Raw genomic sequence first — 23,893 nt, 5'->3', positions numbered from 1 at the left:
TAGAATGACGCAACAACGCAACAAACTACAATTTCGAGCACATCATCTTCTGATCGGTGGATCATCCACTGACTTATCACGGGGTTCATCAATCCACGGATTGGCCGTAACACAGGATGCTCGGCATTTAAACCTCGCTCCTGAAGCTTGATTAAAAACTGTCAATGGCCGTAAATAAGAACGACAGATTCCGTGTTGTCGGTAGAGGCCGTTCATATTTTCATTTGTGTACCTTGGAGTCGACTTTTATCAAAATACGCCAAACAAGCCTGTGCCTACAGAAGCAGTTTGTATACCATCTAAAATAGTACATTGAGCATAAGCGTAGCCTACTCTCCGCCCCGATTATTCGAAAGCTCATGCCGGTGACGTCATATTTTGTGATACGATTGCTGATGAACAATGTTCTTTCCAATTCTCTGCTAGTTGCTGACGTTTACCCCTGACGAGTGTCAACCGAAAATAGTCGGATCCATTTCACTGTGAATATACTATTCAACTGTATTTGTATATTGATGAAGGTCCTAAAAATTCGATTCGCACTAATACTGCAGTCAACCGAAACGACTTATAGGCCCTACTACATAACCATACGATCTGGACTTTCTCTTGCGAATATGATCTCTGATATTATGCTGATATTATAGCTTGAACATCCATTGACTAGTATATTCCTGCGTACACACTTCTGAAACTGGTCAATGGCAATCCGAGGAATATTCCACACACCTCCCCGCCATTTGTATGCGCGTGGATGAATCTTGGTTAATATTTGATGGAAGAAGATGAAGCAAGTTTATATATTTGCTCAAATTTCATTGCACTTACCCATTCCTCTGTAGCCCATCACGCAGTACAACATATAATCCACGCAATACACTACGAGCATAGGGCAATCGAAGTTGGGCTCTGAATCGTGTATCTACGAGACAAGCCAAACACGATAGGGCCTATATTCACTTATTAGGTTGTTAATACAAAAACAGTCCGGATCATGAATATATCCGTATTGATTTCATTTACATTGTGTTCTTTTCATTGATTCACTATAGGTAGATTTGATGGGTGTATTTCGATTCAAATCGCAATATTTTGTTCGCGTTAGCATTATGAACGCGTTTGTTAGAAAAGTTGTCATCTTTAACAATCGCTGCCCAAGCTCAACAGTTTCATAATTTTCGAAAAAAGTGTAGGCCTACTGAAATATCAGACATTGTTCAAACTAGATATATAGAACTAGACATCTCTGATCAAACACAAGGGAGATGAGTAAGACGATGGCGTGTGACTCATAAGAATGGCCATTATGAAAGCCCTTTATGGATTTGAACCACGCAATGTGCGTAAATATTGTCCGTTTCTCCTCTCCAATTTCATAGGGAATGATTAATCCACGCTCCATTCAGAACGCCAGTTAACGGGTATGTTGACTAGTCTAGGTGGTTTATTATTATTAATTTGCAGACGACGCAAACCATCCGCAGAGCTGTGTTTCCATTCGCAAACAGCATATCGAAAAGGGATCTCGATAAGCCCCCAACACTTAGGGCGATACTCTCCAGTTATTTCATAACCATTCTTTATACACAAACAAACAAATACACTATTTCTGTATTGAATAATGCCCTGGAGTACGCAATTCACAAAGGCAAAGACTATATATTAGTATCAGATAATTATCACGCATTTGATGTGCTATTGCCGCGCGACGCGTGAAAATATATTAAAGTTAATGAATAAATTTTGTCAATAATAATGCATTTATTATTAGTCTAGAACACCGAATATTTTGAGTAGCGATTTGTCAGTTACGCATCCATAAGCCCTTTTGATAGAGTTACCATATTTTGGTAATCTGAAAAGGGGACACTTTTTCAAAATTTTCAGACTCACAATACTGGAGTGACATCGGGAATAAATGGTAAATTTAGTCCGAGTTTGTAGTTGGTTGACTACAAAAAACGCCCGCCAGACCGTTCATGGGCGTCCTCCGAGGACACTTTCAAAATAGTCAAAAAAGAGGACAAAATCCTCTTAAAAGAGGGCGTATGGTAACTAGGGTTGCATTTAAAACAAAAATCAATTTAAATCAAACATGTTTCAAACATGACCCTAATTAAAAACATGTTTTTTACTGTTTTTTGTTTTTTAAAGCCATGACGTCACGAATATTAGATTGTGGCGTCATAGCGCATTGACATTGACAATTGAAAATTTAGGGTAAATGTAGTGCCTTTGATGAAATATCTTTACTATTAATGTTGAATCGACTGTTTTGAGGGTTGCAACCATCTCATATCGATATGCGTCGGCTGTATAGGGTGGTAATCGTCCGTAGGCTCATACAACATGTTTTTGGAGAGTATTTACACAATTATGGCAAATTTTACAACTTAAAAAAACACATTTTAAAAAAAAAACAGCTAGCACGCCCACTTGGTATCCAGGTGGAATTTAAGTGGTTAGGTGGGATGGATAATCGGAATGGGTTAGTAACATGTAACCCACATCGAAACCAAGCGGGATTTCCATTCATAAAGATGCGTGGTTATACCATACCAATCCCAGGTATAGATTGCAATAAGTCTCTTCTCATTGTACCTATCAATTTGAACTCGGGGGGGTTTTACTTGTTGAGTTTTTGTCATCAAATCATCTTGAAACATGAGAAATCCACTTATAGAGGAGCTCAGATTTCCCATATATCACCCACACAGGAACCAACCTTATTTTCCATCAATGTTATTTGGTTTATTTCATCGAATAATAAAGATGATTCCGTATGTAGTAAAGTTTTCTAGCTATTATGCGATCCCTGTTGGTTGCTCGAACATAGAACATAAGGCCCCTGTTTAAAGCACTGTTTAAAACATGTGGCCTCAGCAATGAACAGCCAATTCAAATGCTCATGTTACGCGGTCAAGACTGCGTATTCATTCGTTTCTAAAGGGTTAGCTTCGTACGAGCCCATTGTTAATAATTACTTTGCTGAAACATGTTATTTTGTGACCGCCGGTGAAGATAATCACTATTCAAATATCATTGCAATCGCTCATATGAAAGCCTAAACTGCAAACGAAAGTCGTGTATTTCGCCCATTTTCACGTAGCGTATGGAGAGAGAGAGAGAGATATGATATTCTTTTTCGCCTGCACCATTGAGATGCTTTGACGACGGAGTTGCGATACGGCCCCATGAGGTCATCTAGTCTGCGCCCCCGTTTTTTTCTCCTCCATGCTATCCGTGATTGCTTAGCGCCTAGCAGGATAGCTGCGGATACCAATTTCCGAGTCTTTGGTATGACCCAGCCGGGGATCGAACCCACGACCTACCCCTCGAGAAGCCGGACGCATAACCATTACACTATCACGCTCGGTAGCCGAAATCAGGAGAACAGACTTCTTTGGTACAAAATTGTGCTTTCACGCCCATTCCAATGGGTAAATATAAGTCAAATACATGAATTTTATGTGATAGGCTGTATCCCATCGGTGTAGTTTAGTAGGTTCTGTTTTCGTGTTTAAAATGTTTTTCATGCGGAGTGTAGTAGGCCTAGTCTATATTGTAATATATTCACGTACTAAAAATAGAGGCTAAGAAATCATCATCAAATTTTGGTATGACACAATCGAAAGCGCATTTTATTCACAGGCGGTTTCGGTCCACATCGTGAATCATTTGCACCCCACGGAAAAAAAACTGGCTTATGTTGTGCATATGAAGCGATTACCTGGAGTACATGTAGCTTCGATACCTTCTTCCCATCAATGGAGCGTTGAAACCTTGTTCAGTCGTATCTCAGCATCCAAAACTTGTCGCTCTGGCACTATCAGTTCTCAGCCGTTTTCTTACCGCGTACCACATCGAGGTTCTCTTGATTTTTCGCGTACCGACAGTTCACGAAAAACTCAACTTAACTCTCGACCCGCAAATTTCAAAACAAATGCGGCCCCCGAGCTACTCCGCCCCTGGTTATTATTACACCTACTAACAAGGCAAAATTAATGATGGTTGCAATTGTTTCTTCTCGGCAAACTGATCTAGACGGGGTGTAACCGAGTCGAATCACCCATAAAGTATTTATTTATCCATGCATTCGACGAAGTCCTTTCCTATATTAACGCAAAATTACGTTACGATTACGATTTGACAAAACTGTCATTTTACTTAACAAGACAGGCTCTTCCTGCGTACCGCATGTTGCGAACCACTGGTGTGAAGTAAACGACATTGTTGTAGGTGATCGATACAGAGTCACAAAATTATGGTCAAGACATCTAATTAACGATCTGCGCATTACTGCATATACCTCTGGACCCGGAAGGTGCAGAAATACTCTTGTGAGGCTTTCTAGGTCTTGCATCACCCCTCCACACTATCCTGGTAATGCTGAGCCCCACGCGGGGTAGCCACATACACCAGTTTTACTGATCCTGTCTTTGGTCTAGCCCGGTCGGGGATTGAACGCACGGCCTACCGATCAAAACGCCGGATCAATCAAATCAAGTTAAATCAGTTATATTTAATCATATGAACGCGATGACGGAACGGTGAACAAGTGTTCGAAGGAAATGAAGAAGCAATACTGAAAAATGACAAGAGTTAGTTAAAGAATGAGTTGATCCTTCTTAACCGTTGCTTCGATTTCGGCGAAGAAATTTTTTCGTCAGGACGCACTGCTCCATCAGGTTTGACTGCGCGTCCATCATCGCAAATTTCGAATCACTCCAATCTCAGCAAGTTTAAGTCGAATCAGTCGGATTTAATTATAGCATAGCAGACGGAGAACATCCTCTGCCTATGAATATGTGTAACTATCCTTTTCCGTGTACGGAGGCGGATCGCCGTAGGCATTGCTCCCATTTTTCTGGGAGACTGCATCGACTTGTGGACGGGACAAACTGCAGGAGCGCGGAGCTGAAATGGGTAATCAAGATTCAATTTAGAGCTTGGCACAGAGATTGGAGTACTCGAATCTGAATCGAGTATTCACTTCAATGATTCGAGTCGAGTAGAGTAGTAAAAGATAAATTTTTAAAGTACTGAAATTTTATGCCCCTTATCACTAAGAGCTGATTTAACGATCAGAATTGTAATTTCGATACTGTTTTTCACTGCGGAAGGATGTGAACCTTGATTGGGCGTATCGCAACATACGAAACACGTAGTAGATAGATACACAATGACATATCCGAAGAGCTTCTTGGAGGTACAACAATCGTATCACAAAACACGACGTCACCGGCATGAAATTTCGAATAATCAGGGGAGAGAGAGCTCTTAGTATTGAGCCTTCCAATAGCCCTCCAATAGCCTTCCAAAGCCCTCCATGCTATTCCGGTGATACTGAGCACTAAGCGGTGATGCCAGCCACGGACACCAGTGTTACTGATCAGGTATTTGGTCTGACCCGGCCGGGGATTTAAGCCACGGCCTACCGACCAAGAAGCCGGACGCTTCACCATCACGCCATCTTGTCGGCCTAGAAGTAGTAGTCTAAAACCCTAACCACTTTAGGATGTAATTAGGGGTAACCAAAATGCACTTGAAATACTTTTTCAGAGAACTCAACTAGGTTTTGCTGATTTGCACTACTCAAGTCTTTATGTTTGAAGACTACTTCCACTGCTACTGCGACAGTTTCAACTACTTTTACAATTTGGATTTTGAAAGTATAAAGTACTTTCGAGACATGTTTTCATCACGCGTGAAATTGTCCTATAACGTGTGAATATAGCATCTGTCGGTAGGTCGGTAGCTAAATCTAAATATCTATTCGAAAATTGCACATTCTGTTCGTAGCGCCAGAAATCATTTCGCATTCGTCACGAAGATACACAATGCAATTTCAAAATTAGTAACCTCCGATGAACTGCGACCCCTCGACGAAATCAACTTCTGAAACTACCCTCCTGACTACTTTTCCGGCCATGCATTTGCTATATATATATATACCTCAAAAACACCAAGAACAAAAATACATAATGTCATATCCAATTTAATTTCCACTTGAAGCAGGCGCGTAGCCAGCCGAAAAATAAGGGGGGGAAATGAAAGTGGGGTTTCGATTTTTTTTCGAATTTACTAATATAGAATCAATTCATAAGGGTTAAGTACATGCGTAAATGACGATCATGCAATCTCTTCGTGTTGACGAACTTACACGTATGATAAGCTTGTCAGCGAGTCCGGAAGTGCTGTCAATAAGCTAGTCCCCGATCTCTCGTGAACAATTAAATACGCGCGATTATCAACACGTGCGTAGGCGCCTCGACGACGATTTGCGCTTGAAGTCAAAATGTCCGAGTTGTTATGGAATCTGCTCTATAATGGCACCGATTTCATATGGTTCAAACAGTTCTCGTCGTTTATAACTCAAGCCTTGACACACATCTTCTGATGGTTATGTTTAAGCACTAGCGGAAATCAATTACCCACGTACGCACCCACATCGCACATGTCTGCGGACATTCAATGTCATTAAGTTTCGCGATGTCACTCGTTAATCACAATCGCTAATCAGCATACGCACTCATCGGCATTGTCTGCAAGCCATCGAGAGATAAGAGCCAAAACATGCTAGGCCCGAGACGCGACAGTTAGGCCAGCAATGATATCTTTTGTACCGTGCCTATTGCAGATGCGATTGTGCAGGCCTACGATGACATCGTGCGCACCAGGCAAAGCATATGCGATTGTGCAGGCCAGCGATGGTATAGTGCGCACCGGATCTATTGCAGACGCGATTCTTCAAGCCAGCGCAACTAGGATTGCTGGACACGGGATAAATAAGGCCAGCGACGACGGATCTCGCTAATTGGTAACACGTTTTTTGCTAATTGGCTGCGGCCGCGCGCAACACTGATATATAAAACGACTTATTGAATTGCAACTGAATATTAGCGTCAGAACGGTCATTTCAAAAGGATGGGGTTTTGCATTTCAAAAGGAGGGGTGTCGACCCACGAACCCCTCCCCCTAGCTACGTGCCTAACTTGAAGTATAGTTTTGCCATGTTTTGTAAATCACTACTACTTTTACTCGTACTTGAGCACAAATTCACGACGCTACTTCTACTTGAGTAAAAACTCTGACTACTTTGATCACCTCTGTCGCAAACAAATAATTAGGTAACATATTTTCAAATACCGGTAGGCCTACTATTTTTGGTACAAAGTATGTGAGAGTAATGTAGTCTGCATGGAAACCAATGCCAGGGTATAAAGATTTGTCAAAATCCAATCCTGCTTTCTAACAGTGGCAATATTGAACATGTAACAGTTACAGAAAGTTCAATTAGCTCCAGTTTATGCACACTAGGCCTGCCAGTGATGAAACTGGTACCGCTACCCGCTGATTCAACACTACAGTATCAATGTCACACACCGTTTACTAGTTTGCACTTAACATTATCGGACAAAGATCTGGCATCGATTTTTCCTGCCGACACAAGCCACTTACTTTTCATCGCTTGTTCATTTCATGTTATTCATTATGCATGGCATGTTCCTATATTATAACCGTAGGCCAGGGTGTTTGATTGAAAGACTATTCTCAAGTTTCCTTTCAACTGTACCGTATCACAATCTTCTCATGTTTTGAACCAATGATAAGATTGAAGCTGGTAATGTTTTGATCAACTAACAAAAAGCTTCAATTGTTCTAGATCAGGTTACAGTCATATGATACACCAATTTGAAGAGGTGTACACTATGCAATATCAATATGCAATTGCATAGTATATTCATATTGAAATAAACCAGGGTATTGTAGTATTTCACGATACACAAATTGTAATCAAAATGCCTCACCGGCTTGCTTTTTGTCTTCCTCCTCTTCAATGCAGCATATTACCCGCCACATGGCAGAGCATGCTATAAGAAAACCATGTATTAGATGCACAAAGTTAACTGTTGGCCTTTAGGCGGAACCATCTTCACAGATACAAAGGCTGGAAGATTCAAGTCAACTGTTCCAACTACACAGTGCATATTGAGTCTGATACAGTATATATTTGTTTGGCTTATTAGATTGTGTTACGATGATGGATTGAGGGTTAGTGTTTAGTGTTAGCTTAGCTTGGGTCAGCTTGTGTTATGGTTAAGAACTTAAGATTGCACAATCCCAGGGTAACTGGTTAAGGTAAGGTTAGGTTAGGTTCAATCAGTCAATAATCAGCGTTAGTACTGTCGGTACCCGTACAATGTACGGCCTGTCAATTTATATTCCACCTCGACCTTGCGCTTCTGCTTCATGATACAAACGTCGCATATTCGTAAAGGGAAGGCGAGTATATCTGAGTGAGACTTACCGTTAATGATCAGTCAGCACATGATATTTCGAGCAACGTCTGCAACAACTCTTTAACAAGGCCTAATGGACCGGTGCGGTATGAATCCTAGGTCAACTTCACAGAACACTCCAGTAACCAACTTCAGAAAATGTATTAGAGCGACAGAGGAGAAGAGAGTAAACAAAAGACAAATGAGGTGCTACTACATTGGTACTTGGTAGTAAGTATGATCATCCAATGTGATGTTACGATTTCCAAATGTGAGATGATTAGAACCATAGCCTTGTAAAGGCTATGATTAGAACCATTGAACTATAGGAACTATTGGAAGTGGATGTATCAAATGCCCAAATATCATCTAAATTTAGTAATCGCGATACATATATCGTGTGTACATCATATGGATCTTCGAAGTGATATTTTGCATGTGCATTACAAAGTATTTAGTAATACTGTAAAATGTAAAGTCATTCTGACCAAAGCCACTCAACTAGAAAAGGCTATGTGAATCTTATAAAGGCTATGGTTGAATGTCAATTCTGACGAGACGATTGATTTCTTTAATAATAATCCTATATGGAAAAACGAGAACCTAAATAATATTCCTCTTGACGTGAAATTTAACACATAGCGCCTCGGTGGTCGATTGTTATATTAGCAGTAGCCATATAGCAATGGTTGCTTGGCCCTAACATTGACATCATTCACTGTATTTAGCTCCACGACTCGTTATCACTTCATTCATACTGGTGAGCCCTCGAGATTACCGGACATCGATCTGACACATCAACCCCGCCTATCGACACTTGTGTCACTCATTTTCATCGCTAGTCGTCTAATTATTCCCCTTATTTCTTTCCATCGAGTGCACTTGTGCATGCCTCATATTTACGTCCCTCAGGTCGGTGTCTGATTTCAAAGACTACTCCAAGTCGTTTCGACACCTTCATATTTTTTCATTGTATCGCAATCTTGTGGTGCTTTCACATGATTATTATTGAAACCGATACGGATACTGGCTTGTCCGAATCTGGTCCGCCCGTCGGCTTCGTCGACCTCGCATTTTCTCATCGTCGTTCACGTCGTTTATACAACAATACGAGACAGTCATCATTTTCGAGATACGTTCGGCGCTGATTGCACGGCTCTCCGACTCATATGGATGCAATTTCGTTCATCGGAAATTTGTTTCGGAACGCTTCGATCGACGACAAGGTTTGTTGCACCCGCACCTGTCAATCTTTTCTATCGATATGGTTAGATTACCAGTGAACTCGGCCCCACAACCTGCGCTATCTAGCTCAGAGTGACTCAACTGGCGGATATTTTAGAACCAAAAGATTTGAAGAACTAGCAAGAAATAATAAATGCCTATTCTCCCAGTAGCTATGACTAACAAAACCATAACTAACTACATTTCATTTATTGCTTTTTCTAATACCGCTTTACCGTATTTTGTATACCGTGTTACATTTGTAGATGACTGTAAGTTATTTAGTTATTTCACAGGAGTTGTAACAGAATTGAGCAAACCTTTGCTAAAAATAGTTGAGTCGCCCCGCCGTAGCTCAATGAGTTTTCATGAAGAAAAACACGACTACTTGTAAATGAATTAATTGCTTTCAGATCCAATTCCTAGACAACAAAATGTTTACAAAACAACATGGAGTTGAACCGGGTGACACGGATGTGTTCCTTTCAATCATCAGTTCTGTGGATTGGGTAGAGGAGACCAGGCTGTCTACCATATTAATAACACTTTACGCAACTTGCATACTTCTAACTGTGATTTCATGGACGAGAACTTACTTCATGTGGGGGGTATTCTGCCTGCTTTGTCTCGCCGTCTATTGTGCAAAGTGGATAAATGAAATCGCGGCCCGGAACTATAAAGTGATATCAGACGAAAATCAATTTTTTGATTCGTCCGGTCTTTTTATATCTATAGTGTATTCGTTTCCGCTTATCATAAACCTGATTGTTTTGCTTCTGAGAATGCTCTACGTGACTTCCAATGAAATGATTGAAGTCAAAAGATTGAAACTAAAATCCGACCTCAGAGACAAGAAAAACGATTGATTTCAGGTAGCGTTATTTGACATGGTTGATGACCAAATTGAATGAATTGTAAAATCTGCCGTGCTATTGCCGGATAAAGTTGTGAATCGAATAATTTGCAACTATTTTCTGTTTGCGTCGCTGTGGAATCAAAAGTAGCATTTTACACATTTTGACAAAATAAAATTAATGTTAAATTTTCGTTCACTTTCGGCCATATGTAACAGTACCGCCAAAATATGGCCGAGAAAAACAAAATTTTCACTGAATTTGAAAATACAGTTGAATAGTATATTCATATTGAAATGAACCCGAATATTTTCGGCTGACACACGTCAGGGGTAATCGTCAGCAACTAGTAGAGAATTGGAAAGAACATTGTATATAAACAATCGTATACAATGTTCTTTCCAATTCTCTACTAGTTGCCGACGATTACCCCTGACGTGTGTCAGCCGAAAATATTCCGGTTCATTTCAATATGAATATACTATTCAACCGTATATTGAAGTTCTGTACCTCCAAGAAGCTCTTGGAATTTGAAAAATGGACATAAGCTACTCTGATTGATAGTGATATTACAGTGAAGCAATTGGCTGCTTTCACCGTTTTATTGCAACAACATTTATAAATACCTGTGTTGGATTTCTTGTAGCTTCAAGGTTATATGACAGACGAACATTTAATAAACATTACAAAGCATATCTAGATGAGTAGAAACGATTGCGGATAGAGGTACATGAAGACATACACAGCACAACCGTTGAAAAAAATACGTATATATCACATCACATAAGTGAGAGCATAGCGATTCGTGAGGGCCAGATTCTGGGATTCTTGTAGGAAATATTTGTGTCGTTTTTCAACAAATTCCTTCTAACATAAATACAAATTTTTGAGTATGCTGTCTACGGTGGTCTGGTCCATACCAATATGGGAAATGTTGGAGTCCATCATAGAATGGTACTGGATCATCCTAGCTAGATTGTTATAGATAGGGATCAGTTCAGTTTACTGATACCACTGAGCAGTAGGCATGGGCAAAATCAAGTATCTGAGTGATTCTTCAGTATCGAGTATTGAGCTTCGAGTATCACTCGTGATGTCGTAAGTGTCACATACAAGATGTGGAAAGTTCAAATATGTAGCCTACTATTTATACTGCCAAAAATAATATAGTGCCAATTCTACATCACATTAAAGAGAATTTGGTATTTTTCCTCCATGCCTACTTCATAGCATGTGTTACAATGCTGTGGGTTGATACTACTATGACTAATGAATGGCTTATCGAGATTTCAACTCTTCCACAATGGAAAATATTGTTCAAAATTGTGATTTTCGTTGATAAATGAACTCATACTGGCACTGGCACAATAATGTGTCACTACACTAGACTCGAACCATCAGAATTGATACTCGATTCAGATTTGAGTACTCGAACTCTCGGATCATTATGCCCAGCCGTAAATATCACTCGACCAATGATTTTGGTCACAGGAGCGACAGTGTTCTACATAAGAAGTTGATTGTCATGCAATGATAGACTCCTTCGTAAAAAGGGCCGTAACTTTCAATAAATTGCTAATCAGCGGTCTTTTGCATTGTACGCTCGACCGACAATAAAAATTCTTTAGTCTGGATTTTGTGAGCCCCGATTGGACCTATCTCACAATCGGCGCACGCCAAATACTTCCAGCTGTCCACAGTGTTACAAAATCCGACGTTTTCGAAATCATACATGTCGGACACCAGCCAAAAATCCTTCACCGAATCGCTCTCGAATTTTGTCTCTTCGCCTTTCTTTGTGGTTACCATTTGTGGGATGCTCAGCCCGTCTTCCTTGACGACGTACTTTGCGGACTTTGGTCGTAGTATCACAGAGGGACAGAATGAACACACGATCGTAGCGGAATTCTTCCCATCGTCAGACACCAATGGTTTCCCGGAGTTCTGCGACATTTTTCCTTCAAACGATTGTAATCCAAAACCACCAGGATTACCAACTACTGAAAGGCTCTCGGTGCCAAATATTTCGTTAAGTGGCTGGGATGACAGATCACTGTTAATATCCCTATGAAAATAAGAATGAGTTAGCAGTTCAAGAGAAAAAAAGCTCGCGAGAGTCTGGGAAATTCACTTTTTATATAATTTTTCACCGCCTAAGGTAGTGGAGTTGGAACAGCCCGAATCCACATTTCACGGTAGCCACACACGGATGAACTACATTATTTTTTCTGAAGAACCTCAAATATTATGGCCTGAGAACGCTATAGCCTAGTTGCTAGAACCCATAGAAAGAAGCACCGCTATCTATAAAATGAGCTGAAAACAAGTTGTCATTGTGATGGTCAAACAAAGCCGAGAGTGCGAGCGTGCTATACTTAAAATTAAGGTGCCAAACAGCTTGAAAAAGTACAAAATTTGCCAACAGCCTGCATGTGCACGGCTCTCGTCACTCAAACCACTGCTCTTGCTCTAGTCTGGCTAGCTAGTGGCTACCAGAGATGAGCGGATTTGAAATTTCTATGTCCTAATCCAATCCAAATCCGAACCTCCAAATCCTAATCCATAACTTTTTCATATTCAAGTCCATGTCCAATCCTAATCCGATTCCAACTGGAAATTCAGAAAAAATATTAATTTATGCAATGGAGGGATTCGAAAATTTTCTTTCACAACCAACGATTCACTTGATTCAAGATAACTTAGTAACCATAAGTACATTAATAACTGATCTGAATAAAGTTTGTCGCCATTCGCCACACGACATTTCAATCTCCCAGAAAATAGTTCAATCCAATCCAAATCCTAATCCGTTCTGAAAAAAATGTCTAATCCAAATCCGACAAAATTTCACAAATCCTGTTTTTTCAAAACCTAATCCTAATCCATGCTCATCTCTGGTGGCTACCGAGCAGAGATGAGCGGATTTGAAATTTCTATGTCCTAATCCAATCCAAATCCGAACCTTCAAATCCAAATCCTAATCCATAACTTTTACATATTCAAGTCCATGTCCAATCCTAATCCGATTCCAACTGGAAATTCAGAAAAAATACTAATTTATGCAATGGAGGGACTCGAAAATTTTCTTTCACAACCACCGATTCACTTGATTTAAGATAACTTGGTAGCCATAATAACTGATCTGAATAAAGTTTGTCGCCATTCGCCACACGACATTTCGATCTCCCAGAAAATAGGTCAATCCAATCCTAATCCGTTCTGAAAAAAATGTCTAATCCAAATCCATTCCAAATCCGACAAAATTTCACAAATCCTGTTTTTTCAAAACCTAATCCTAATCCATGCTCATCTCTGCTACCGAGGAGCTAGCAGAGATGGGCGGATTCCAAATTTTTGGGAATCCGTATCCGTCCTGATCCGACAGTCAAATAGGTATTCGGAGTCCGACAGTTGAGCAACAAAATTAGGATCCGAAAAAATCCTGCTATTGCTTTAGTGCTATTTCACATTAAATATAGCCTGCAAAACAGATATGAACATTATAATCAACAAATTAGTATCAAGTAATGCCTTACAAGGGTTTATTTATATCACATTTCGAATCAATAATGTTAGGTACGGTATATATCTTGAATATAAATACGGGTAGTAGGAACTAGCCAGGAGAAATTAGCTAAAAAGACTGTTAGAACAGAGAAAGCAATATTAGTTGCTTTACGGAGAGGGTAAACATAGTAACCCAGGCATGCCATGATGCCAACAACAAAATCAGATATTGTGCATTGTGACGTGACCAAGACAACCAGGCCAATAGTACTACTGAAGAATGGAACTAAATTTTCACAAGAAGTGGCATAGTCACAGAACAGACATGTATCAAACAAAATGGATGAATCAATCAAAATGATTATGAGCAGCAATGAATAGGAAATATATAATATTATATAATCAGCATGATGATGTGCACAATCAATCAGAGAGTACCGGTGGTACTTCAGTTCTAGTGTTTCCGAAATCATAAAAATGACCAATTGACCATGCCAGCATATATTCATACATTATCACACTACACAATCATTCCAAATGACATCAGAAATCAGAACCACCAGTTACTGCTGCAACAGCACCGACACCCCGCTTTTCTGTCATCCTGACAACTGATATCAAGTACCCTAATGGCTGATGAACAGTAAGCATAAGAATCAATATCTGAGGAACAACTGAATTCGAAAATAAACACTTCTGCAGCACGCTTGCTGGAACCTGCCTTCGTCCTCATCTCATCCAGCAGTCAGTAATCTCATCACTGCAGAAACTTTACTTATGTTGCTTACGCATTTCAACGACGGGACCGCTATCAGCGGTTTCAACGTTGTCATTTATTGTCGGAACCAGCCTGGGCTTGATCCATAGCAATGAATGCATTTAACTATGAAAATAATATCGAAGCGGATTATTTCATTGAATATAAGATATCTTGAACCTTTATTACCCAATATTTGCTATGAATATCAGATCCTGTTCAAATCCGGCTCATATGGCATTTTCAGAATCCGGCTCCGATCCGGCCACAGTAAAATTCATCAAAATCCTGCTCCGGCTCCTGAACCGGACTGTGGCCATCTCTGGGAGCTAGTGCTCTTGCTCTGCTCTTACTGTTAGTAGGGCGTACCTACTTTGTCAATATCGACAACTATCCCGACTCTACCAGGAAATATTACAGTATTCTACTTGAGTAGCCACTAGCGATCGATGATAGAGTGTATTTTGTTAAAAACACAAGAGCCAATTTTAGAAAATATTTTCAAAAACTCCTTGCGTTTTAAAATAGCATTGCCGAAGTTTCACCATAACCTCGTGAATCGAAAAATGTCTCATTCAATTTACTTACGGTTAGGGGCAGATTCCATATTGATCAGGAAATTCCCATTAAACATATAGGCTTTATATAATATATGTTAATCCGGTTAAAGTTTCGACAGTAACACGTATCGAAGGATTAGCTGGACTACTCCTCGCCTTCGTCGCCGTTCTTACTCAGGGAAGAGCTGATGATGATGATGATGTAGTAGACAGCCGAAAGATCAAGCTCAAACACTGCCTGCATTAGGCCGAGGTGGATAGTCGATTGCGAAACCTCACTTGGTGGTTTCAACATTATTCTATCTGTTCAATACATCGCTGTTTGTCGTGTGTATCGCACTGTACAATGTACATTGTGTGCTTTGAGCAGATGAATATTAATTCCACCGACGATTGCATTGCATTATTCTACATTCTGCATTGCACATTAAATGATGACGCATGTTGCTTCGTATAATTATCACAAGTCAAAAAAAAATTTATACCCTACTTGATGTTCGCCCAACCCAAGGTTGCAACGAAGTCACAAGGTTCGAGTCACAAGTCAATCTCACTTTTATAGCTGCCCCTCGAGTCAAGTCTAGTCATTTTAAATTCACCACCGAGTCAAGCCCGAGTCCAAGTCAGTGAGTAGAGGCTCGACCCCGAGTCATAGTGTTGTGTGCACTGTTGAGTTTTGAGTTCAATCCGGTTCAACCCACTTTTTCAACTCTTCTCTAGTGATATAGAATGACTCGCATTCGTAAATCGTAATTTCCTCAGTCCTAACAGTTTATAGCCCTATTTTCAAGTATCAGGACTGATAGACGAAATACGAATAGTGTGGTGACTTTACTATTCTTCAATAAGTTACATTGAAATGTATGTCTTGGCCGTCCTAGTCTCGAGTCAAATGACTTGGTTCGAGTCACGCACAACGACTCGAGTACAAGTCGAGTCACCAAAAAATCGTGACTCGAGTCGAGTCATTACAACCCTGGCCCAACCAAATGTCAAGCTGATGTACCGAAAGGCAACAAGGAATTTGATTTTTTATATATATATCCTATTTGATCTCAAGAAAGAATATATCAATTAGCACGTAATCGCGTTATGAATATTAATTCATATTCATGAAAATTGTCACAGCCTGACCCCACTTGAAGCCTGAAAAGATCAACCACTGTCGCGTAACGCCAAACGTAATTTAACATTTGCATATATAATATAGGCAGGGTTGCCATACCGTCCTTATTTCTAAGATTTGTCCTTATTTTCAAAGGCCACGTCTTCGAAAACTTAACTGTCCTTATTTCTAAGAAATGTCCTTCTTTTCGACATGGGTCCTTATTTTGTCTTATTTTCAACAACTACAGAACTTCGATCATTTTCCTCTGGTATATCTGTGTGGCATAATATTCTAAAATTATGCTTTTGCGTCGAGATTTTATGACATCATAAATGAAAGGAGCTCGCCTGTGGCGTACACACCAGACTTGGACAACTAGATAATTCTAGTTGTCTAATTTCACTAAATTAGAGCGAAATGCCAGTAATCTAATTCTAATCTAATTTGTGAAATGCTTCCATGCTCTAATTCTAATCTAATTTGTGAAATGTTCGTATGCTTTAATTCTAATTCTAATCTAATTTGTGAAATGTCCGTATTCTCTAATTCTAGTTCTAATCTAATTATTGTTTTCCTGAAAATGCCTCTTTGTTCGAGGCATATTGCACTATTGCAGTGAGTTAAAAGGAATATCCCGCTTGCGCAGGGAAATCCAGTGCCAAGCCGCCATCGCAATACTTACACCGTGCAGTCATAGTAGATATTATGACGAATATAGCCTGCTAGAGTAGCTTGTAGTCTGCGAACAGCATTCTAGTTTCTAAAACTTTACGTTAGTACATTGCCCTTCTGACTAACATGGGCGATGCCCATGGTTACCATAAAAGAAGTAATATTTTATTAAAGTATAGCAAAAATCGAGCCAAGCTTGGTGTACAGAAGTTAACCATTCTCATGTTTATGGGAATGCACTATTGTTGTTGTTTATTAAACAAAAATATGTGGCGCCTATCGCCTCACGGCCTTTTGCACCACGCACTGTGATTTGATGTGAACTGCATTTTGCTGTATTCATTTCCCATATACAATTTCATTCCATTTCCAAGTTTTTGGGAACTAAGTATAGTTCTAATTCTAATTCTAATCTAATCTGGAAAAGGCTTAGTAGCTCTAATTCTAATTCTAATCTAATTTGAAAAAGCTGTGTACCTCTAATTCTAATTCTAATCTAATTTGGAAAAACTGTGCAGCTCTAATTCTAATTCTAATCTAGTTTGAAAAAAACTGTGGAGCTCTAATTCTAATTCTAATCTAATTCAGAAAAGCTGAAAATTTTCTAGTTGTCCAAGTCTGGTACACACCACAGGATCTGACTTCTAGGTGGTGAGATAGCTAGGGCAGTATAGCAGTTTCGACTGTACCAAGCTATCGCAGCGGACATCATTTTAGCAGTAAACAGAAGCACCAGGTTTCTGCTGTCTAGTCTACAGCAGAATAAGCCGTGGTGGCGGGCATCATTTATTGCGTACTGGAAAAGGGCGCAGTGCAGTCGACACTTGGGTTAAAAAGTAGTAAAGCTGTAAATCATTGATAAATTAATATAAATTATATTGCACATATAGTTTTAGCTACTAATAAGGCTAAATCTGATTAGTTAAAATGAGCAGGCGTTAAAACGTTTTTCGTGACAGTTATGAGAAAGAATTTAAAGGTATCAATGGAAGCTTGAAGGGCGAGTGTCTCGCACATTGCAATATCTGCGATTGTGATATTAACCTGGAGACCATAGGAAGGACCGCTATTTCAACTCACATTGATACCCTAAAATACAAAAAGTATGCCATAATGATTCATTCGAGCGAGTCGATGAATAATTTTTCCACAAGTCGATCAGCACCAAAGATCACAGACTGCAAGGCAGCTGCTGGGCATTGCATACTGTCAAACACCAACAGTAGTTCCTCTACAACGATTGCACATCTCAATCGTTCAAAGCTATATTCCCCGATTCCAACATGGCAAAGAAATTTTCCTCGGCCAGGACCAAGACTACAAGTATTGTTCCTGGAGTTCTTGCTCCATACGCTCAGAAAATGATTTTGTCTAAACTTGATGTACAGCCTTTTTTCCATCTTGGTTGACGGCTATAATCAGAACGAGGTGAAGAAGTTTGGTTTATCACCCAAGACCGATTTATCACCCTATGGGGGCCCCGGACCAACGTTTATTTGGGAGGGGGCTGACGAAAGGCCCCGAGTAAAGGTAACCTATAGACCTGAGCTGTCGTGAGATCCATGAAGTAGGCTACCTCCTAATAACAAGGAGTTGCTGGAGCAGGTTGTTTTTTGCGAAAAGTATGGAATGTGATATGCCACGGCTCATATAAATACAAAGTATTACGAAAACGTTCTTCATTGTTAATCTATTTTTTCGACTGTCCTTATTTTTTAATCCATGACAATGGCAACCCTGAATTTTAGGGTTACCATATTTCTGTGAACTAAATTCCGGACACTCTTTAGTGCCCACTAGCGGATTTCAAAATATGACGTCACACTAGCAAAGCATTCCTCATAGACCAGAGGTGGCCACGATCCGGTTCAGGAGTATGTGGCTGTGTGTTGTGTAACCGGGACCGGAACCACATTTTTCAGCCCATTCCCGCCCAATTAAACAATGATTTTGAGTCCACCATAGGGTAATCGATGCAACTTCTAGGGGGGAGGGAACTTGCTAAATGAATCTGGTTTCTATATGCATCTGGTCGTTAAATTTTTTGAATAAATTCTGTCAATAATACTGGTTGTTCCATATATTACTATTATATATAGTTACTACTCTCCGCCCACATGATCAGAGTTAGCGGTAGAGCTGGTGGAGGATAATGAGTTCGAAAATACTGGGAGCGTAATTGTACATCGTTAAATCGTGTTCATGTCCCACCGATAAGATGGTTTATCATCCTTACGCTGGTGCGCACCACGGAGCTTTATAAACACCCCACATCCAGTGGTTCCCAACATTTTATGGTCGCAACTCCATTTCGAATTTGAAAAAATGTTCCATGGCCCAGATCAAAACTTTACGAGCTGATTACTACAAGAATTCAGCACCTTCGCCCAGACTTACTCACGGGCTATTTTGGAAGCTGATTACGTTCAACATATGTCGTGAACCCCAGAATGAAGGCAAACGACCCCCACGTGAGGAGCCACTATCTTTGAATAAAGCATTTAAACGGCCTTAACGATCTCTAGGAATATACCGTTCTCCTATAATTGCGATTACAATTTGGATTATTCCAGTAAATGAAGGATGTTTTTATCTATATTCTATTACAGTTTTGCGAGGTTGGTAGTCCCGACATTAAAATCAATAAATGTGATAGTAAATCGCGCGTAGCGCGAAGAAAAATATCTTGCATCAGCATAAATATTCCCTGAAATAATGTTTTTATGTTGGTTTACGAAAAAATTATGAGCCTACGTCAAGTCTTCAAAATTCCGGACATTTGGCATATTTTAGAAATTCCTCCGGACGCTAGTTTGAACAGTGAAATTCCGGACACGTCCGGGAAATTCCGGACGTATGGCAACCCTAATATAATATAGGGTTATCATATTATGGAACTCTGAAAAGAGGATACATTTTCAGACTTGCAAATCCGGTGGAGGATTCTGAAAATATGGTAAATTTTTCCCACCTCGTGGTCGGTTGTCTAAAAATAGGTCAACTTTCCGGCTCAGCTCCCGAAATACCCGCCGGTAGGTACTTCGGTGCTGATTTACGGCATTTCAGTCGACTTTGGCCGCGAATTTGACCAAAATTCTCAAAAAAGAGGACAAAAGGGTGTCCTCCGAGGACGCTTTCAAAAAAAAGAGGGCAAATGCTCTTAGAAGATGACGTATGGTAACCCTAATATAATATAGACCAGATTTTAGTCAAGTTTAGTGGCCATACTTGCTATAACGTTAAGTCTTGGCTCTACATCCATTCATCCAATATTTGTAACTCGTATTATTGCATTTTGTATGACAGGGTCGGGAACCTTTCTCGACCGAAGAGCCATATTGACCCGATATTTCCAATTGTAACTCTGAAAGATCCATATATGTCAATCAACTGTTACGTCCCAATGAAAAATTCGTGACGTTTTGGTAGCACTATTCTATGGGACTCGTAGTGTGCACCATGTTTTGTGCCCACATGCGTAGAGGGAGCCAAACATAGTCACCACAGCAGCATACCCAGTATCCACTGCAGGGTGTGATACATCAGTGACGTTGGGTTAGGAAAGGAAATGAGGCAGTGCCTCACATGTCGTCAGGGATGAGCGAGGGGAAATTGTGAAACCTTCAATGATTTATTGGTACGTTTTATAGATGTTTATGAATGATTAGATTTTAAACATTTCTATTCCCAAAATCATAGAATTTTCATATTTATCGTTCGAAAATAAGGCGCGAAAGGAAAGCTAAGGCACAAATGAGGCACAGACCGGCACAACTCATTGTAAACACCTTGGAATTTATTATCACTGATATGATTCAAATGAGATTGTCGCTCTGATTCCGAAAATCTTAATATTGATCGACTTTTAAAGTATTCGGCGTCACATAACTCTACGCAACTTAATTTTTCGGCGGCTCTAGAAAGCTACTTACGGTACCAATCCAGAACTTAGCTATGCGTTGTTTTTAATTTCAATTTGTAATTGTTAATGTCACTTTCAAGATGTTTATTTATCGACGTAGATCAGGAAGAAAATGTGTATTTGAACTGCATTGTCCTACAAGCGTCGCCATGTCAAGGTATCATGCAATCCAAGATTTCGAGGAGCAATGGCGGTTAGATCGAAGTTGTCAGTGGTGTTAGTTGCCGGCACGACAGCAACTTAAATTTCAGTATTTTCAGGGGGTCGAGTCCCTAACCCTGGTTACCCCACTGCCTTGACCTCTCAAAGACATAAATTTATGCTGTCACTAAAATATTTATTCGGACCGTTATGAAAATCTACTATCAAGTTGCTGCAATATTGCTAAATTAAGTACAAAATTAAAAATGTGTCAGAGCCATATATGACTCGGGAGCCATAGGTTCCCGACCACTGCTGTATGACATGTTAAATATATAGTAGCCTACTCAAATTTGGAAGGATGTATTTTTCCAATTACATCGATCTCGCGCAGTGTTTACTTTTTAGATATGACAAGGATATTCAATGAAACCCGGCATTTATTTGAATACAGTAGCTTATGTTTCAGATGGTAGCAGACATGGAGTAATCGCGATTAGTAATCGTAATCGATTACGACGATTACAGCATTTTGAAGTAATCGTAATCGCAATCGATTACATTCGAAAAAAATCCGAAGTAATCGTAATCGTAATCGACTACTTCCCATATCTAATCGATTTTTTTGTGAAAGAACGATTACTTTTTGTTGGTACAAGGACTGACATAAACTGAATATTCGTGAACAAGAATGAGATAATATACCACGTTAGCGATAGCACAACGTCTGTTTTCAAACGCCACTGACTCATTATTACGTCAGAAGTATTAGCTCCGCTCGTCATTGCGTAAGAAGTATCCACACATCGTAAACAAACATGCGATGGACATGGACATTTTAGTGTGATTGTAAGAACACCCCCCGTGTTGTATATCAGGTTATCAATACACTACAGAAGCCCCTACCTCGCAGCAGGATATTGATCACCACTCTGCCTATAGTTTCAAATATTACCTTATGTATTGATGTTTGGTTGTGCTCAGTTAAACGCAGTTTACCGTTGCTGCTTGACAAGCAGGTGACCTACGTACGCACTACGCACGTGCACCTGACGAAGATCCGTAATTTTTTACTCGTTGAATAAAACATTGCAGCTTCCACAACGAAGCATTACAAATAAACAGCTGCTGATATACATCATAACCGAGCCGTGCTTAGCCGTTTCTCGTAACAGCAGCTCGCAGTATATGTATTAAGTTGAAGGCAGAATTTTTATGTTCACTATATCTTATTCTCATATAACTACTTGAAACGGGCGTCAATCGTTATTTCACAGTCCGTTACTTAGCATTTGGACCTGCCGCCATAACCATCCGCTTATATAGCCTGACATGTTAGCGTGGGTTGTAGCTAGAATCAGCAATTCAGCCAAAACAGCAATTCGTCCCCTGTCCAATCGTTGGTCAATTTTCAAAACTGAATTTCGTCAATAATATTGGTAATTGCATTATATTACTATTCATTTATAACCTCTCTGAGCCCCGAGTGTCAGATTTAACTGTAGAGCTGGGGCACGTAATTCATAATCATAGCATCTGGTATGTTGTTATAATTACTTTATAGTATGTTGTTAATTCGCGACGTCCAGTCTGTTGCATAATCAAAAGATATTGTACTCGCCCAAACGTAGCAGACTAAAACAATATCTTTTGTGAGACGCACACACAAGTTGTCATGGCTTTATTCCTTTGTGGATGCGCCGGGTGGCATTTGCATTGTGGGCCCAGATTGGAAGGACAGGAGTTATTAGTCACGCCCACCCAGTGCGGCTAGTGACAATGGACGAATACCCTAAGTTTCGGCCAAGGTATATCCCGTGGAGTTGCGTGTTGGCCGAAACTGCATATGTCTTTTGGTGTGTTGTGGGATCGTGGCGCGGTAATGACCGGCTCCAAAATGCCTGCTCCCATAAAATAGCCTATGTTTGTTTTTTCTTGAGGGGAAGAGGTATGCATTTCAAACCCAGCTATCTACTGGAGCAGGGGTCACCAACCGTTTTGAAACAACAAGCTACTTCTTGTGTAGTGTGTACTGATTATTGCGACGACCAACGGGTTGCCGCTTACTCCCGCCGTTTATCCGTGTTCAGTTGGATTTCTTCACTTAGAGTAAGACAAACAGAGCACTGGGCCGGGTTTCCGCCCCTTACCAAGAACAGAAAACGCTCACTCGCCGGGACTCACACCAGCTTCTCTGGGCTCAGTTGCGTTGCTGCAGTGCGCGCCGAAGCGCCAATCTCCGAGTCGAGACTCGGGAATATTAACTATAGATTCCCGTTGAGCCGCCGCGTGCGGGCGAAGACAAGCAATGCCCCGAGCGACTGCGTTCGTATGTTCCTTGGGGTCGGCCGACCCATGTTCAACTGCTGCTCATATGAAACTAGCTTCAACTTTCAAATTTCTCATTTGGATAGAGACATTTGAATCGCAAGGCTCGAAGAACATTTTCAAGAATTAATTAATTCTCGAAAATACTCTAAAATTTATGTTGGTTTACCAAATACTTTTGAGTCCCCTTCGAGCACGCTCCCCACCCTATTAAGGAATTTGGGGTGCGGCAGGTAAAGACCTGGCAATAATGCAAATCGTTGGATGCGATAAATCATCCACTATAAAGTTGGGCGATTGGTATATTATGACGTAATAGGCAAATGACGCACGATGCATGAAGAGAGTTGATATCTCATTAAGCCTTTTCATCGCAATCCTGGTATTGTCTTCCAATATATCATTTAAGATTATAGTCCTAAAAAGCAAAACAAATGTAATCGTGAGTAATCGTGATTACTTTTCCAATGTAATCGTAATCGACTACTTCCTGATTTTGCTGTAATCGTAATCGCGTGATTCCGAAGTAATCGTAATC

The 23,893-nt window shown here is 40.2% G+C and overlaps 2 protein-coding genes and 1 long non-coding RNA gene across 3 annotated transcripts; 1 reads left to right on the top strand and 2 right to left on the bottom strand.

The window, feature by feature from the left end:
- Positions 1-4,502: 4,502 nt before the first annotated feature.
- On the bottom strand, positions 4,503-8,472 carry LOC145452177 (uncharacterized). The gene is made up of 3 exons (XR_013919226.1): positions 8,312-8,472; positions 7,812-7,874; positions 4,503-4,917 (listed from the first exon to the last, which is right to left on the bottom strand). It is a non-coding gene; the product is annotated as an uncharacterized LOC145452177 (long non-coding RNA).
- Positions 8,473-9,186: 714 nt separating this feature from the next.
- LOC145452175 (transmembrane protein 18-like) lies at positions 9,187-11,055 on the top strand. Its single transcript, XM_080330405.1, has 2 exons — positions 9,187-9,508; positions 9,920-11,055. Exons 1-2 carry the CDS (start codon positions 9,452-9,454, stop codon positions 10,370-10,372), a joined length of 510 nt encoding a protein of 169 aa, XP_080186531.1. The 5' UTR covers positions 9,187-9,451; the 3' UTR covers positions 10,373-11,055.
- Positions 11,015-13,466, bottom strand: LOC145452176 (guanine nucleotide exchange factor MSS4 homolog). The gene has a single exon (XM_080330406.1). The coding sequence runs from the start codon at positions 12,311-12,313 to the stop codon at positions 11,936-11,938; it is 378 nt and encodes a 125-aa protein (XP_080186532.1). The 5' UTR covers positions 12,314-13,466; the 3' UTR covers positions 11,015-11,935.
- Between the last annotated feature and the right edge of the window lie 10,427 nt (positions 13,467-23,893).

The sequence above is a fragment of the Botryllus schlosseri genome, chromosome 12 (assembly GCF_051294905.1).
Source record: "Botryllus schlosseri isolate E-star chromosome 12, Bs_hap1, whole genome shotgun sequence".
Lineage (NCBI taxonomy): Eukaryota > Metazoa > Chordata > Ascidiacea > Stolidobranchia > Styelidae > Botryllus > Botryllus schlosseri.
This window is presented reverse-complemented; position numbering and strand designations above follow the sequence as displayed.

Bases quoted from the DNA above. Each gene is read 5' to 3' on its own strand.
- LOC145452176 (XM_080330406.1), bottom strand. From the start codon at position 12,313: ATGTCGCAGAACTCCGGGAAACCATTGGTGTCTGACGATGGGAAGAAT.
- LOC145452175 (XM_080330405.1), top strand. From the start codon at position 9,452: ATGGATGCAATTTCGTTCATCGGAAATTTGTTTCGGAACGCTTCGATC. The intron at 9,509-9,919 runs GTTTGTTGCACC...AATTGCTTTCAG, and splicing joins ACGCTTCGATCGACGACAAG to ATCCAATTCCTAGACAACAA.